General features: G+C 46.3%; 1 protein-coding gene across 3 annotated transcripts in view; it reads left to right on the top strand.

The window, feature by feature from the left end:
- The window catches only part of HEPHL1 (hephaestin like 1), a 74,587-nt gene that overhangs the window by 11,933 nt on the left and 44,183 nt on the right, over positions 1 to 18,471 (top strand). For all 3 annotated transcript variants that reach the window (XM_053310252.1, XM_053310253.1, XM_053310250.1), the window contains 5 exons: positions 2,570 to 2,824; positions 8,132 to 8,300; positions 9,177 to 9,316; positions 10,525 to 10,656; positions 14,841 to 15,052. In XM_053310252.1, coding sequence (XP_053166227.1) covers positions 2,570 to 2,824; positions 8,132 to 8,300; positions 9,177 to 9,316; positions 10,525 to 10,656; positions 14,841 to 15,052 — 908 coding nt within the window. The remainder of the gene's footprint in view (positions 1 to 2,569; positions 2,825 to 8,131; positions 8,301 to 9,176; positions 9,317 to 10,524; positions 10,657 to 14,840; positions 15,053 to 18,471) is intronic.

An 18,471-nucleotide genomic window follows, 5' to 3' on the forward strand; every position in this document is an offset into this window, starting at 1 on the left:
AGGTGCCCCCAAGCCCTAGTAGATGCTTATCTGGGTGACAGGGCAGTAGCCGTCCAGAGTGCTTTGCGGCAGCTGTGCTGGTGGCGGCCACGTTTCTTTAATGACAATGTGTTTATTGATTGCAGTGTGACTCACTGTTTTTAAAAATGGCAACTGTGTGGCCTCTGTGAAGCACCCCAGACCGCTGCCACCGCCCCCAACACCTAAGTAAGCCCCAGCTAGAGGGGTGGGCTTCCAGGTGATCTTCCCATCTCTGAATGGGCTTCCTTCAGGGCCCTCTGGATGAAACCCTTCATGCAGGGGCGTAGCAAGGTTGGAGTGGGCCCAGAGACAAGATTTTTAAATGCCACCCCCTCACTGAAGCTCAGCTCATGAACTAAAGAAATCTTGAATGAGGCTGAATAGTGGTAACAAAAAGCATAGTAAAATTTATATATATATAACACCTATGTGCCACAATAGAACAGGTTTTGTAAATTGTGGACAATGCAAGTCATTTAATGGTACTAGAAAAAGACATGCCGTTCTGGTAGCTCTTAACACTCACATCAATTTAGGAGGATGAATACAACTGAAGGAAGCCTGGGCAGGTGCGTGGCTGGGGGAGTCAGTCATGTGACTTGCCTCGGGGGGGCCCAAGGCAGTGGGCCCCCAGACAACTGTCTCCCCTTGCCCTATTATAGTTACGCTCCTTTACAGGGGTGTAGCAAGGTTGGAGTGGGCCCAGAGACAAGATTTTAAAATGCCACCCCCTCACTGAAGCTCAGCTCATGAAGTAAAGAAATCTTAAATGAGGCTGAATAGTGGTAACAAAAAGCATAGTATTGTAAATTGTGGATGATGCAAGTCATTTAATGGTACTAGAGAAAGACATGCTTTTCTGGTAGCTCCAGGTCTTAACACTCACATCAATTTTGGAGGATGAATACAACTGAAGGAAGCCTGGGCGGGTTTGCAGCTGGGGGAGTCAGTCATGTGACTTGCTTCTGGGGCCCCCCCAAGGCAGTGGGCCCCCAGACAACTGTCTCCCCTTGCCCTATTATAGTCACGCCCCTGCCTTCATGGAGAGAGAGCCCAGAAGAGATAATAGTGGAGCAAGTGATTCACCCAAGTGACTCATGCTGTGGTCCTCTCTCCCTAGAGATGTGAAGGCCTGGAGGGGAAACAGAGAAAAAAGGAAAGTTGGTTGTTGTTTTCTTTTCTTGTTCCCCACCCCAAAACTTGGAAATTTCAGGGGATGGGGAGAGGGGACAAGAAAAAAATGGCAGGATCCAATTTCTCCCGAATTTTTCTGCCCCCTCACGCAGGCCTTCACATCTCTATTTCTCCCCATCCTCTTCCTTCATGAATGGGCTTTGTCCAGATAAGAGGCCCCTGTAATGACACAGAAGCCTCTTATGAAAGCCGATTCATGGGTAGGAGAGGGTGGTAACGGAGTGACTCCATTAAGTCAAGAGTCCTGCTGCAGGTGCTTGAAGGCAGGGCACTAGGTAAGCCAGTTCTGACTGTTAACTGGATAGGACAAATGCCCTATCCAGCTTCAGGAACTCTGCATGCTCCCAATATTTGATCAGCTGTGAATAAATAACAGGGCAGGAGGAGGAGGGAGTGCTCACATCCTACCCAGCAGTTGAACAAGGTAGAATGAAAAGCTGTCCTACCCAGTGGGAGCATCACACATGCTCCCCCACCTCCTACCCTCTTGTTTACTTGCAGATGATCAAAAATTGGGCATGTGCACACTTTCTGGAGTTGGCTAGGATGCCCCGTTAATGACAGTCAGAACTAGCTTAGAGTCTCAGCTCTGGGCAGGGCCAGCACGCCCTCTAGGTCAACTAGACGGCCAACTAGGGCACCAAGCTCACACATGCCACCCAACGGCACCCCCCACCCCCTCAGGCAGGTGTGCATACCATCAGAGGGAGCCAGCCATAGCCCCCCAACTGGGTGATGGGGATCACCCCCATTTCCACAGCCAGCCAGCCAGTTGATGGGTGAACACGGGTTGGGGTGCATGCACTGTTGGAACCAGCCAACCAGAGGGGTGATGGTGATCGCCCACCCGCCTAACAGAAGGTGCCCACCCGTGTGGGCAAAGGGTCAGGGGAGCACCAAAGCCAGGTTTTGCCTGGGGTGCCCCCAATCTTTGGGCTAGCCCTGGATGTGGGTCTTTTGAGAGCCCTGGGCCCCTGCCCAGTGCATGATATTACCAACCCCTGATGGTGGGCCTGCTTCTCACTGCACAAATGATGAACATGGGGACATGCATTAGATGAACACGGAGGGGACATATTCTAGAGGCGTATCAGGCATCTTCTTTAGCACCAAATGGAAAAGCGAGGATGGTTATTTCAAGCCCAGAGGATGTCATGTTAACCAACTCCCAACAATGAGGTGGCTTGTAGGAAGCCATTTTGCAACCAAGACCAGCCTGTGTGTATTCTTGGAATTCATTCTTAAAAGCATACGTTTGCTGCCTTGAAATAAATACAGCTGTCTTTTACCTTATTCTTTATTTGTCCTCATGGATTTAAACTAACTGTCTCAAATTATGTGTTTTATTTCAAAGCAATTAATGGCTATGTTTTTGGCAACCTCCCTGGCCTGGAGATGTGTGCTGGTGAATTGGTGTCCTGGTATATGTTTGGGATGGGAACTGAGATCGACATTCACTCTGCACAGTTCTTGGACCACACCATCATCAACAGAGGACACCGGGCTGATGTGGTCAGCTTGTTCCCAGCCACTTTCATTACAGCAGAAATGACAGCGGAGAATGTTGGGAAGTGGCTTTTAACTTGCCAAGTCAATCATCACATAGAAGGTAGGAAAATAAATACCCTTCAAGCAAAACAAATGTGCTGGGAACTCAGTATTGCAGTTGGGCTACCAAATGGAAAGTACAGCCATCCCTCACTAACCACAGGTTTCCTAATCACGGTTCTGAGTATCCGCGACTGGGAGATTGTGGCAGGTCTCGCCAACTGCAACCTGAGTACCCACGATTTGGGGAGATTTTTGTTTCAATTGGGGCGGGAGTCGTGATTTTCAGAGGTCAAGGGGTCATTTCCGGGGGGGTCAGGGGTCATTTTCAGGGGGGGCCTTTACTCCTTTTACTGACTCATGGTGATTTGGGCCCCCCCCTATTTTTACTGTGTTTTTCTGTCTTTTTGCGACCGCAATCCCCCTGTTTTGCCATTGATTTCAATGGCTCATCTACCGCGAATTCGCCAACCAGGAGGTGTTCCCGGAACGGAATGCTCGTGGTTGGTGAGGGATGCCTATAATGCCAAAAGATTTACTAGCACCAAAAGTAGCCAGGCAAGCGGGGTAGGAATGTCACATGGTCCATGGACACTGAATTATCTTAGGAATATTGTATATGCCATAAAGCAACACAGAGGTAACAGGCAATATCCCACTGACACTGGCTGCATCCACACTGTAGCCCATCAGTGCTGCTGAAGATATTGCTTTCCCACAATCATTTGGAAGTGGAATTATGTATTGGTTAACCATGCCAGTTAAGTGAAAGAAGACCTTCCATGTACAGAAGCAGTATATCCCTGAATACCAGTTGCTGGGGCCAACAGAAGGGAGAAGATGCCGTGGCCTTCATGCCCTGCTTGTGAATGTCTCTGGGGTATCCTACTGGGGAATAGGGCCATAGGTTAGGGCTTAGAGCATCTGCTTTGCATGCAGAAAGTTCCAGGTTCAGTCTCTGGCGCCTCCAGTTAGGGCTGGGAGAGACTCCTGTCAGGGGGATGTCGCTTCCATCATTGTTCAGCAATGATTCTCTGATGCAATTCATCAAATGCACTGTCCTGCAAGATTCTGACTCACTGTCATCCAACCTAGGTTTTGGTTTTTTTCATCGTCGGACATATGGCTGAAAGATAGGAAGGGTTATCTTTCCCCATAAAGATGAAGGGTCAACATACTTTCTGTAACACACTATGCTGAAGTGTAGTCTTTTTTTTTTTTTAATGCTCATAGATAACAGTTAGCAAGGAGATAACAGCTTCAAGGAGAATTCCCCTTTATGCTGCCATACAGGAAGTGGAGTACCAGGTAAAATCCCTGGTATCTCCAGGAGCATTTCCAGATGAGGCTTTTAGCTCGCTTCTCCTCCAGAATGGATACTGTGCATTCACATATCGGGCAGATTTATCCCCAAATCCCTGCAAGCTATTGGGAGCACTCCACACACTATTTGGGTTTTTCATTAGGCATAAGAACAGCCCTGCTGGATCAGGTCCAAGGTCCATCTAGTCCAGCATCCAGCATGTTCATGCTCTCTCTCCTGCTGTTGCTTCCCTGCAACTGGTAGAGCCATCGTGCCTCTGAGGCTGGAGGTGGTCTATAACCACCAGACTAGTAACCATTGATAGACCTGTCCTCTGTGAATTTGTCTAAGCCCCTTTTAAACCCATCCAAGCTAGTGGCCATCACCACTTCCTGTGGCAGAGAATCCCATAGATTAATTATGCACTGTGTGGAAAAGGTATTTTATGTCCAAGGTAAAATAATCCACTTTTTGTGTTGGTTTTTGGGAGGCAAATTCAGACTCGCAGTAAACCTGTGGTAAAGCCTGGGGTATTTCCAGACCTACACACAGGGCTTTTACCTCACATCTCCTCCAGAATGTACGTTCCGTGTACGTACAAGGGTGTACATTCACATAGTGGCTAGATTTACCCCGAAGTCCCTGTGAGTTATTGGGGAGCAGTTCAAACATAATCTGGGTTTTCCATTGTACATTATAATATAGCCCGATTAATATCCAAGGTTAAAATATCCACTTTTTTCGTCGGTTTTTGGGGTGCAACTTCAATCTCTCAATAAAGCCTCACAGTAAACTTGAGGTAAAGCCTGCTGCATGAAAAACGCCCAGTTTACTGTGAGGTTTTACTGCAATTCTGTAGTTGCCCCCCAAAAATCAACGCAAAAAGTGGATTTTTAAAATCCTGGATATTAAATGAGGTACACTCTAACGCACATTGAAAAACCCAAATAGTGTGTGAAGTGCTCCCCGATAGCTTTCAGGGACTTCGGGATAAATCTGGCCTATATATGAAAGCACACCCTCCATTTTGGAGGAGCTGCACGCTAAAAGCTGGGTGTGCAAAAGCTCCTGCTGTCTGAAAATGCTTCAGGAGCATTTTCAGGTACACCTCTCCCTGTTTGTCAGCACAGAGGGGAATTCTCCTTGAAGCTGTTATCTGTGAGCACTGTAGTCAAACAACAGCGGAAGGGCCCAAGTCTAACCCTGCCCTAGATTATGCTGGCTCTCTTCAAAATCTCCTTTGAATTGCTTGGCCAGTTTAATGCATGCAGATCTTTCCATAAAACCCAAGACAGTTAAAAAGTGAGGTGCTGCACGAATCATTCCTTATTTACTGAAGGAGTTCTTAATTAACTACGGATAGCACAGGACTCCCAGCTCCACAGCTCTACTTGGAATGAGGCATGTTGGATAATTAGAAGCATTTAACTCCATAATTAGAAGCATTTAACTCAATCGCCATTCATTTCACTAAAGGAACTTTCCCAACCTGCTTGGCTTGTCAGCCATGTGTCAGATACAGTAGACTGAAGGTTACCTGGGTGCTTTCAAGATTACAGGCTAAAACAGCCATAAAATGCTTTGGCCTGAGCTTTACCTTTTGTAAAACTCTTCTGCTGGTCGCAGTCCCAGGGTGCTCACCACACTTGGCAGGATCAAATTGAAAACATGATTAAAGGGAGTTTTGCAAAGCCACCAGCAGGGGGAGCAGTTTTTTTCTAGCTTGCACAAAACTTTACAATGGGAAAATACACAATTTTTTTTTGCACCGCACATGCAACCTTATAGGACTGTAACACAGCAATAAAACCTGAAAGAAGGCATCGGAAATGTGAACGGCACCTTGCTGACAGCACAGGGACTGTGATGTCAAAACACAGGTAGTTCGGAACAGCCACATAGTGACACTGTCGTAGTGTCCAATCTGGAATGTGCCCTGGAAAGCAAATATAGGACATCATACAATTTGTGTGTCTGCCTGGAGGTAGGGATGTGCACAAACCAGTTTGGTGCCTCCCTTGGGACTGGGTGCCGAACTGGGTGCTTCCATGCTAAATTCGCAAATGACCACAGCATGCTGACCACACAAATGGCCGCATCACATGTGCAGCAGCCATGTGTGCAGGCTGCAGGGAACAGTGTCGCAACCCCCACAGCCTTTGCTAGAGCGAGCACTGCACCGGGAAAAGCGGTGGAGCAGCAGCGGATCAGGTAAGGGCCTGCTTACCTGTTTCTTAACGGAACAGCTCCCTATCCCACCTACACCTGCACAAGCCATTTGTGCACATCCCTACCTGGAGGTTTGCGCTTGCTTAGGGCTCTTCCAGAAGGCAATAAAGTGCAGGATCTGCTTTGTGTAAGTTCCAAGCATGATATTACTCATTGTACAGATGCTCCTGCAAGCTTGTGAACTCCTTGCTAACACGATGTTACTCTCTGTAAACATGACAGGCAGGGACATTGTGCTACTTTTGCAGCACCATCTGTCAAGGAGAGATGGTCTTGTGGTAGCAAGCGTGACTTGTCCCCTGGCTAAGCAGGGTCCACCCTGGTTGCATATGAAAGAGAGACTAGAAGTGTGAGCACTGTAAGATGTTCCCCTTAAGGGATGGAGCTGCTCTGGGAACAGCATCTAGGTTCCAAGTTCCTTCCCTGGCATCTCCAAGATAGGGCTGAGAGAGATTCCTGCCTGCAACCTTGGAGAAGTTGCTGCCAGTCTGTGCAGACAATACTGAGCTATATAGACCTATGTCTGACTCCGTATATGGCAGCTTCCTGTGTTCCTAAGGAGCTCTTGCATTCCAAGAAGAACCTGCCCACTACTTTTGTGGCAGCTGGTGAAAGGGATTGAAATTGATTTTCTTATAATACAAGAGCTGGCAGGCAGGCAGTGCTATGAAAATCGTACAAGGTTCTTGCTCATTGTGTGCACAGAGGGTAAGATCATACTAGGAAAGAGCCCAGAAGCTTGCTTCAGTGTGTGCACAGGGAGTATGATTGCACTTGGAACTTGCGCAAAAGCTTTATAGATCTCACACTTTTTCGCCATCTAGGGACATAGGAATATAGGAAGCTGCCCTATATCAAGACCAAAAGCGCTGGTCTTGTGGTAGCAAACATGAATTGTCCTCTTTGCTAAGCAGGGTCTGCTTTGGTTTGCATTTGGATGAGAGTGCTATCAGATATTGTGCTATAAGACATGGGAGTGCTATAAGATGTTCTCCTTAGGGGATGGCCCATAACTCAGTGGAAGAGCATCTGCACGCTGCCGAAAGTCCAAGTTTCACTCCCGGGCATCTCCAGGTAGGACTGGAAGAGACTCCTACCTTTAACGTTGGAGAGCTGCTGCCAGTCAGTGTAGACAATACTGAACAAGATGGACCAATGCGCCTGACTCAGTATACGGAAGCATCCTATGTCCCTATATTCCTAAAACCAATGGTTTTAGCAATATAGGGTGCGGCCTTATACTGAGTCAGGCCATTGGTCCATCTAGCTCAGTATTGTTTACACAGACTGGCAACAGCTCAGTATTGTCTACACTGTTTTATCTGACTCAGTATTGTCTACACTGACTGACAGCAGCTCTCCAAGGTTTCAAGCAGGAGTCTTTCCCAGCCCTGCCTAGAGATGCCAGGGATGGAACCATGGACCTCCTGTAGATGTTCTCTCCTAAGGTACAGCCACATCTGGAAATCTCCTTAGATGCTGGAGGCAGAGCCTTCATAGGAGAAGCTGATTGTGGTCATCCATAGGCCAAATGGCCTGTTATGTTGGAACTCCGTGACTGGATCTACCAATATCATTTTCTCCTTGTAAAAGCAGCCATGAGAGTGAGGGACTGATGGTCTCATGGGCACAATATTCGATCCTTTCCCCTGCACCCTGGCCCATGGTGCCCCTGAAGCTGCTATTAGTTGCATAAGGAAACCTTTTTATGTTCTCTTGTGGTACGATAATAGATTCCGACACACTGTTCGGGAATTACAGCATCAGTCGAATTGGTTGTGTGCTGAAACCAACACACTAATTAAGTCCTTCTGACGTGTGCTTTCTGGACTGCAGCTGGTATGATGGGATTATACGACATCAGGGCCTGTGGTCAAAATATTACTGAACCATCACAGAGTGGTCAGGAAAGAAGATACTTTATCACTGCGGAAAGGATCCTGTGGGATTATGGGCCTGGCGGCATTGATAAATTCACTGGGCAGCCTTTAAATGCTACTGGCAGGTAAGTGTCTTGGCACAAGTAGCTAGCATAACAGTTTTGCACTAGTGCAACATCGTCCCGCAAGCATTCTGTGCATGCGCTTCACGCCTTAAGCAATTTCTTAACATAAGTTCAGCCATTGTGTTCAAGCACATCCATCTTGGAGACTCAAGGGCCTAACTGGCACACCACTTCACTTGTCAAGATTAGGGATTTGCATGAAGCAGTGCTTTCTGTTCCCAAATAGGAAGCCCCCGCATGGCGTGGCTTCTAAGAACGGAGTGCGGGAATGTTTATTTTTCTGTACTTCTGGATTATATAACATGGCGGTGATGTGAACATTATACGTCCCTGGGTCCGCCTCTTAGTCAATCAAACAGACTCAGTGGGAATCATTTTAGAGGCTTTATTGCTACTGCAGTTTAGCAATAGGTAATCAATAGGCTCACGCTCTCAAACCGATTACAGTTTGGTTACAGGTACATCTTACATTTATACAAACAATCTGAATGCTGCTGACACCCTAGACACAGTATACATGCAAATGATTCATTGTTCATCTGGTGATTACTCCTTATTTGGTTAAATCCTGTTTTCTTAACTGCCAGCGAAAAACAGTGAGAACCTTGTGAGAACCAAGTTTCATAGATACAATTTAGTGGAGAGAGATAATGACGTTGATCATGAGAGGCAGTGATGTCCCTGAGCTGGGCTGGGGTTACTTTAAGTTAAAATGAGGTTTTCTAAGTAAAATGGAGTTGCTTTGGTTTTTCTAAACACACCAGCAGCACAGCTGATGACTGTTTCAAAATGGAGGGCTGAGATTTTGCTTTCAATGAAGCCTCACAAATCCATGATCAACTTTGTAAATGGTCTCCATGCTTTGTGCTCTTACAGTGACTCAGCAACTTTCTTTATACAAGGGGATGACCGAATAGGAGGGCGGTACTGGAAAGTACACTATGTGTCATACACTGATGGAAAATTTGCTAAAAGAAAGGAACAGCCTGAAAATGCCATCCACTTTGGCATACTCGGTACAGTTGATCATTTCCTATTTTGAGTTTTCCTTGTTTCAGAGCCAAACCAGAAGCTGCATTAAGCACACCATCAATACTAACAATCTGAACTGTTATTTTAAAAAATAGCAGCGGAAGGAGAGGCCAGCGGAAGGAGAGGCCATTTGAATCAGGACTACAACAGAAGAGCCTTAACCCTTTGCCCACCACTACCATCCTATTATGGATCAAGTGACCCATGACCCCGTTTGACTAAGAAACAAAAGTTTATATTGGTGCCACTAGGTCCCCCCCACCCTGCAGAGAATTGAATGTAGTTTAAAAAAGAGATGGTGTGCATTGTTCCCTGTAACAGGAATTCCCAGATGTTGTAGACTACAATTCCCAGAATCCTTGGTCAAAGGCCAATGGAGCTGGGGATTCTGGGAACTGTAGTCAACAACAACTGGAAATCCCTGTTACAGGGAACATTGATGGTGTGTGTGTTCTTATCACACTTTTGTATGTGGTAAACATGTTTTTGTATTGGTTTCATCTCCTGTGAAACTTGTGTGACCAAAGGTGACAGTCGGTGAAATTAAATGTGTGGGCAGGTTCACACATAACCTGGACCCTGAGATTCCCCCAGCCTGAGATATGGAGGGAACCTGTAGTTGGCGCTGCAGATGATCACTTATCTCAGTTTGTTAGAAGTAGCCAAGCTGAGCCCGAGGTATACTCCCTGACTGGGCTTGACTTGTGCCAACCTTTCAGCCATTGGCCCCAATGGCAAAGAGGGTGAGTTTGCCTGGAATGAACCAGAGATTCATGAAGAGTGTGGGTTCAAACATAACACAAACCTCAGAGGGAGCAGCGCTTGGTTTGGCAAGCCAACATTGAACCTTGGTTACCCTTCTCAGTTTGAGGCCCTGCTGTGGTGCCAATGCAGGAAAAACTCTGCCGCTATTTACCGCCAACCAAATCTGCAACAGTGGCAGGCCGAACATCAGGGCTTGTGAGGTTGTTCTTAAGCTAAGCAAGTGTGGCCTCGAACAGGGCCTTGATGGGAGATTGCCTGGAGCCTCATGTGCTCCTTCATGTTTGCTAAAATGAGAGGTGAGGGGAAAGAAGTATAATTGAACAAGCTCTCTGACAGGACAGTGAGGAAGATAAATATATTCCTTCACTCCCCCCACCCCCAGATTAACTTATTTCTCCTCCCCGCCCCACCCCTTCTTTTTTTCAAGGCCCAGTTATCAAAGCGGAAGTTGGAGACACCATTTTGATTACTTTTGCCAACAAAGCTGACAAGAACTTCAGCATGATGCCCCATGGTGTGGCCTTCACCAAGGATTCAGAAGGAGCCCCTTACAAAGATGGTAAGTTTTATTTATTTATTTATTACATTTGTACACCCCCCAAACTTTCGTCTCCGGGTGGTTAACAATAGTATAAAGCAAGTTAAAATATATACAAAAACTTAAAACAGTCTAACAATTTAAAAATCAACCATGAATTAAAACCTTAAAATTTTAAAGAACAGAAAAAGCTTGGGTAAAGAGGTGGGTTTTCAAATGCTTTTTAAAAATTCTCAGTGATGGGGATGATTGTATCTCAGCAGGGAGCGCATTCTACAGTCTCGGGGCAGCAACTGAGAAGGCCTGTCCCCGTGTGGCCACCAGCCAAGCTGGCGGCAACTGGAGATGGACCTCTCTGGATGACCTCAATGGGCGGTGGGGATCATAATGAAGAAGATGTTCTCTTAGATACCCAGGCCCTAAGCCATTTAGGGTTTTATAAGTTATGACAAGCACTTTATATTTTGCCTGGAAACCTATTGGCAGCCAGTGTAACTCTATCAACAAAGGAGTGTTGTGGTCTCGCTGAGATGACCCAGAGACCAACCTGGCCACCACGTTCTGTACCAACTGAAGCTTCCAGACTATGTACAAAGGCAGCTCCACATAGAGCACATTGCAGAAGTCAAGTCTGGCGGTTACCAACATATGTACCACTGTTTTGAGGTCATTCATCTCAAGAAACGGACGCAGTTGGCGTATCAGCCAAAGCTGATAGAAAGCACCCCTGGCCACCGCCTCAACCTGAGAAACCAGGGAGAGGTGTGGATCCAGAAGTACTCCCAGACTGCGAACCTGTTCCTTTTGGGGAAGTGTGACCCCCATCTATAACAGGGAGATCAAAATCATCTCTAGAGTTTTGACCCCGCACAATAAGTACCTCTGTCTTATCTGGATTCAGTTTCAGTTTATTCTCCCTCATCCAGCCCATGACTTCTTCCAGGCAAGCATTTAGGGAAGTTATGCCATCTCCTGAAGAAGTTGACATGGAGAAGTAGATTTGGGTGTCATAAGCATACTGATAACACCCCGCTCCAAATCCCCTGATGATCTCTCCCAATGGTTTCATGTAGATGTTAAAGAGCATTGGAGAAAGTATGGAGTCTTGAGGGACACCATACTTAAGCTCAGATTTTGAAGAGCAACAGTCTCCAATCGACACCATCTGGGATCTGTCCGAGAGGTAGGAGCGGAACCACTGTAAAACAGTGCCCCCCACCCCCAGCACCCTCAGACATTCCAGAAGGATACTATGGTCTATAGTATCAAAAGCCGCAAGAGATCCAAAAGGACCAACAGAGTCACACTTCCTCTGTCAATTCCCAATTGGAGATCATCCATCAAGCCGACCAAGGCAGTCTCTACCCCATAGCCCGCCCGAAAACCAGTTTGAAATGGGTCTAGATAATCAGTTTCCTCCAAGACCACCTGGAGCTGAGAGGCCACCACCTTCTCAATTACCTTTTCCAGCCATGGGAGGTTGGAAACAGGCCTATAGTTGCTCAACTCTGAGGGATCTAATGCAGGCTTCTTAAGAAGAGGTCTAATACTTGCCTCCTTAAGACAAGGAGGCATCCTGCCCTCCCTCAGAGAAGCATTTATGATTTGTTGCAGCTGTCTTGCTCAACACCTATCTATCTATCTATCTATCTATCTATCTATCTATCTGTCTGTCTGTCTGTCTGTCTGTCTGTCTGTCTGTCTCCCTTGTGTCAGATGTCTAGATCAGGGGTTCCCAACTTGTGGTACTGCAGATGTTGCTCAATTACAACTCCCATCACCCCCAGCCACAATAAATGGTCTAGATGGTAAGCCCCTTGGGGCAACGATCTGTCCTCACATTCTCTGTAAAGCACCATATACTAAGGATGTGCGAATGGATTCGGGTACAAATTGATTTGTACCTGAATCTAGCTGATTCGGGTGATTTGGAGACAAAACAAATAACCCCTGTGCTCCATTGGCAAGATTTGGGTCCAAATCGAATCACACCTGATTCGATTCAAATCTATTTGAGATTCAGATCCCTCCTATTAATTCCCCTAGATTCCCAGCTTTCATTTTTAAAAAAGGCTAAGCTCTAGCCCTTGTAGAAGTGGAGTTATGGAGCAAAATGTGTGGTCACTATTTTTCAAGTGTTTGGATTCTTTGGTGTATAATAACTTTTCCTCAATGAATCCCTATGAGGAGTCATTACACACCAAAGAGACTAAACGCCTCAAAAATTCCTAAAATATAAACTGAGAACCCAGTGGCTGGTTACCTTAAGTGGCACAGCGGGGAAATGCTTGACTAACAAGCAGAAGGTTGCCAGTTCGAATCCCTGTTGGTACTATAATGGGCAGCAGCAATATAGGAAGATGCTAAAAGGCATCAGCTCATACTATGCAGGAGGAAGCAATGGTAAACCCCTCCTGTATTCTACCAAAGAAAACCACAGGGCTCTGTGGGCACCAGCAGTCGAAATCGACTTGGCACACTTTACCTTTATCCAGTGGCTTGTGGGTTGGGGGTAGTTGGAAAATGGGATGCCACCAATTCCCCACCCCTGCCTGCAAAACAGTGGGGTCAAAATGAACAGAAGAAATGAAGGTATGTAATGAAGGCACCAAAGAATCTAAACACTTCAAAAATTAATAAACTGAGGACCCCAGTGGATGGGTGAGGGGGTGTAGTTGAAACTTGGCAGTTGACAGTTCAAAATTAATATAAGAAATGAAGGCGTATAATGAATCCTCATAGAGATTCATTATGAGAAAAGGTTATTAGATACCAAAGAATCTAAACACTTCAATATTTCTAAAAATAAACTGAGTACCTCACTGCCTTGCAGGTATGTTTGTGTGAGGGGGATATAGTTGGCATATGGCAGTTGACAGTTGGCATTGTCCAATGACAGTCAAAATGAGCAGAAGAAATGGAGGTGTGCAATGAATCCTCATAGAGATTCATTATGAGGAATAGTTATACACCAAAGAATCCAAACACTGATGACTGCACATTTTGCTCCATAACTCCACTTCTACAAGGGCTAGAGCTTAGCTTTTTTTAAAAAAATGAAAGCTGGGGATCCATGTTAGGGTTAGGATAGGGTGACTTCGAATCTCCATTATTTCCTATGGTAGAAATATACAAAATCAGTAAAATCTTTTAAAAAATCATTAAAATATCAACCAAATGCCCCACCACCTTGAAATTTGGGTGGTAGATGACACCCATGGGGACCTACCCACCCTACAAATTTGGTGCCCTTAGGACCTTGTTAAGTGGTCCAAATCAATTTGAACTAAATAGAATAAATACAAATTGAATCTGGGGTGATTTGTGGGGGTAGATTTGGACACAAAACAAATCAGCAGTGATTTGATTTGGGCACAAATCGAACCAAAAGTATCAATTTGTGCACATCCCTGCCATATACTTCAGTGTCCTTCACTGCAAGGCCCGAGAGCCAATGGTGTTTCCCATCAACCCTCAGTGCAGCCCCTTGACTAATTGTTTATTAGGCCTGTACAAAGCTTCAGCTGAAGCCGAATACTCCCACACAGCTCCCTTGGCACCGTGTGGAGCCAGCCATTCCCACCAAGCAGTGCCAGTGCCAGCGTTGCTCCTTTAAGGGAAAACAGAGCCCTGTTGAGCCCCAGTGTCATCTTTGAATGTGTTTATGGAGTGCTAGAAAGTATAGTCCTTCCCGGCATTTTCCTTCTAGAGTTCCAAGGGAAAGTACTGGGGGTCATTATACCCCGCAGCAGCACTCCACGCTTGCCTTCCAAGATGGTGCTGGGGCTTAATAGGCTCTGTTTCTTTAAAGGGGCCCCACCAGCTTTAAGAAAAGTGCAGCACTGCACAGAGGTCAGCGTGGTGGAAAATGGTTCACACGTTGAAGGGTTGTTTTTTTGTCGGCAGTAGTGGCCCCTGCTTGAAAAAATAGTGAAGATTACAGGTGTGCTATATAAATTATGTCTGACATGCAGACTAAATTACTCCTAAGTCACCCTATTGAAATTAAGTAGTCCTTTAGAGTAACTCCTGAGTAGTACTACTAAGTAACTTAGTCTGGATGTCAGCTCATCCTCATCATCACAACCTTTGACTAATTGTACCTGAAGGTTATACAAAATCTGGATTTTAGCATTAGTAACGTTTTAATTCTGAAAAATGTTTTTTCTCTCTCCCCCCCCTTCCTACCACCTTTTTGTTTTAAGGGCATCAGAAACCAGGAGCCCATGTTAAACCTGGTGAGACCTTTGAGTACAAATGGAACATTCCGGACAGTGTTGCTCCAACAGATAGTGATCCACCTTGTCTCACCTACCTATACTATTCAGCTACTGATCCAGTAATGGACACCCAATCTGGCCTTGTGGGGCCTTTAATAATCTGTAAGAAGAATTCTCTGGAACCTGATGGAACACAGGTACACAATTCCTATAGGGTCATGTGTTTTAAATGGATGTGAACATAACCAAACGGTTGTATGCTATACAAATCTTGATCCAAATAGCTGCCTTGAGGCCACTAAAACTTAAGTATAAGTGTTATATAAATATATTCTTAAGGAAATAAGGATTGCCCTGGCTAGATTAGATCAAGGCCTATTTAGATCAGCTTTCTATCTTCAACAGCAGCCGGCTGGATGCCTCTGAGATGCTCACAAACAGAAATATTCTGTCTCCTACTGCATGTCTCCAGCATCTGGTAAAGGTAAACTGTGCCGTCAAGTCGGTTTTGACTCCTGGCGACCACAGAGACCTGTGGTTGTCTGGTAGAATACAGGAGGGGTTTACCATTGCCAGCTCCCACGCAGTATGAGATGATGCCTTTCTGCATCTTCCTATATTGCTGCTGCCCAATATAGGTGCTTCCCATAGTCTGGGAAACATTCCAGTGAGGATTTGAACCGGCAACCTCATGCTTGCTAGTCAGGTCATTTCCCGCTGCGCCATTGGGTGGCTTCCAGAGGCAAACTTTCCTTGAATGTGGAGGTTCCATGTTAGCTCAGATAGTGAATAGCAATTGAAACTAGGGCTCTGCATCAGATGCTCCGATGCAGATGAGTTTACAACACACACACACACACACTGCTACTGTGTGGAGGCGGCTGCTCACGGCTTGACCATTTCTGCACAGTTTGTTACATTTCCAGCACTGGGGTCCTATTGGAACCAGAGCATGTGGGGCTGGCCAGCAGGGTGCATCTGGGAAATGTGGTTTCAGTGCTTCCCCATGGGAAAGTACATTTCACAGGTGCCCCCACATACCTTCGCAGTGTCCCCTCCAGGCAAGCCCAAGATGGCCATGCTGGGAGTGGGTGCCTCTACTTAGGGGGCTGCAAATTCATCAGCATCAAAATCTCCGGTGCACAGCCCTAATTGAAACACTGCCCTCCAAATTCGAATTATCCTTTAAAAAAGCCACCTAAGTGAGTGACCCTAATCATATCGTGTAGCAATTAAGGACTGAATGATACAATGCAGCCTGAATTGTGGAACGCTGGAAGAAGCAATTGATTCCTTTTGTTATTTTGATTAAAGATAGGAACATAGGAAGCTGCTTTATCCCAAGTCAGGCCTTTAGTCCATCTCTACCTCATGGGCTCTTTCCTGATTAGACCCTGCAATGGAGTCATGTCGTATCTTTGAAGTGTGCTTCCACACTTCCTGCGTTGTGACACCACAGTCCCTACACGGACAGCAGGGTGCCATTCACATTTCCAATGCTTTGCTTCAAATTTAATTGCTGAGATATAGAGCTAGGACATCGTCTATCCGGCATAAGAAAGTTGCTGTTTTTTCAGGTTGTTAGTTTCCACAAGACTGCTCCCCCTGGTGCTCACGTTTCGAATGAGACTTGCCTGAGCAGAGGCATTTTGCTGCTGTTGAGCAGCTAGTCTGGAAAGCGCCCAGATCTACACTGACTGGCAATAGCTCTCCAAGGCTTCAGGCATGAGTCTCTCTCAGCTATCTAGAGATAAGTTTATATCTAGCTATCTAGAGATGCCACAGACTGAACCTGGGACCTTCTGCTTGCAGATGCTCTTCCACTGAGCTATGGCCCCATCCGTAATGCAGTCCTACAAACCCATCTTAGCTGCAGTTTAAGTAGCATCTGAAGATTGTCATGTGGGGCAGGCAGGTCTTGAATCCATTAATTTTGTTAATTAAAAAGCAAATCCTGGGCCCAAAGGATTAGATTTGGGATCATTCTCTTAGTCCAGGGTTTTCAAGGTGTTAATCTTAACATCAAATCTCTCTCTCTCTCTCTCTCTCTCTCCTTTAATTAAATTGCCTCTGCACACAGAGTTGGCATTTTCATTCAGCTTTAGGTTTAGCACAATGACACTAATTTGGTTCCTGTCAGTTGTTGTTACAGATCAAATACTTGCTAGGCTTTTATGTGTGGATAACAGAGTTGTGAGTGCTGCTTTGAAGAAGACCTTACTCAATCCAAACTTAGCTGATAGGGTGCTGGGGAATATCTTGTGGATTTAGAGGAGAAGAGCTGAGGGAGAAACTAATAGTGTTTGATGACTTCAGCTTCCCTCCCAAAGCAAGCAGCAGTTTGCTAGGGGAGGACCCCCCAAATCAACAACAACAACAATGCAATTACAATCTACATTCCCTCACACTGTGGCTGTTGTTGTTGTTATTATTATTAAAGAAAATATAATGATGCTTTTAATGTCACATAGTTTGACCCTCCGTTAATCCCTTTATAATTGAATGCCATTTTAGCAGCCATTCTAACTGCAGGTATTTGTAAGCTGTTAAACCAGCAGCACTGCAGTATGTTTTGATAATGCTCCAATTTTATTTTTGAATACTACATAAGAAGGAAGGAAGCATAGGAAGCTGCCATATACTGAGTCAGACTATGGGTCTATCTAGCTCAATATTGTCTTCAAAGACTGGCAGTGGCTTCTCCAAGGTTGCAGGCAGGAGTCTCTCTCAGCCCTATCTGGAGATGCTGTCAGGGAGGGAAACATTGACATATGAGCCATCATACATGGTCCTAATATGTAACACAGGCTCTCCACAATAAGAACAACCCTGTTGGATCAGGCCCAAGGCCCATCTGGTCCAGCAACCTGTTTCTCACAGTGGCCCACCAGATCCCTCTGGGAAGCCCACAGGCAATAGATGAGGACATGCCCTCTCTCCTGCTGCTGCTCCTCTGTAACTGGCTCCTCCCTTGGCTTAGAAACCTTTATCAGACTTACATACCTACTATAATACTTTCATATATACATACATCAACAACACTTCTAATTTTTAATGCCCATTCACATTCATTCATTCATTCATTCTCTCTCTCTCTCTCTCTCTCTCTCTCTCTCTCTCTCTCACACACACACACACACACACACACATTGCGTCCATAGCAGCAGTTTGGGCATTGGCTTAGCACAGAGAGGAGCTCTGTTCGGGAGCTCCTCTCTTCTTCGCAAAAAATGGATTTTTGATCGCCCGACTGTCGCGGGCTGCTTTGGGTAAGGAAGTCTCGGCCAGCTGGGAGGGCGGTTGGCGGCCATGGCGGCGGCCGTGGAGGCATTCTTCTGGGCCGTTTTGGCCCTTAATCATTTGCAGGGGGGAGCGGGGAAGGAGTATTTGGGCAGCTGGGAGGGCGGGAGAGTGGGCGGTGGCGGCTGCCGGGCAGACTCTGGGGGCGCCGCTGCCGGTCCGGTCTGCCCCCGCCTCACATTCCCGGCCGGTCTCCCCGGACGGGCAAGGGCCCCAAGGACTCGCAGCCGCCTGGCTGCGGCGGCGGCGCCAGGCCTCGGCCAGTCTCCTCCTTCCCCGCATTCCCGGCTTCTTCGGGGCGGCCGCTTCTGGCCGC

Source organism: Hemicordylus capensis, chromosome 3 (assembly GCF_027244095.1).
Source record: "Hemicordylus capensis ecotype Gifberg chromosome 3, rHemCap1.1.pri, whole genome shotgun sequence".
NCBI lineage: Eukaryota > Metazoa > Chordata > Lepidosauria > Squamata > Cordylidae > Hemicordylus > Hemicordylus capensis.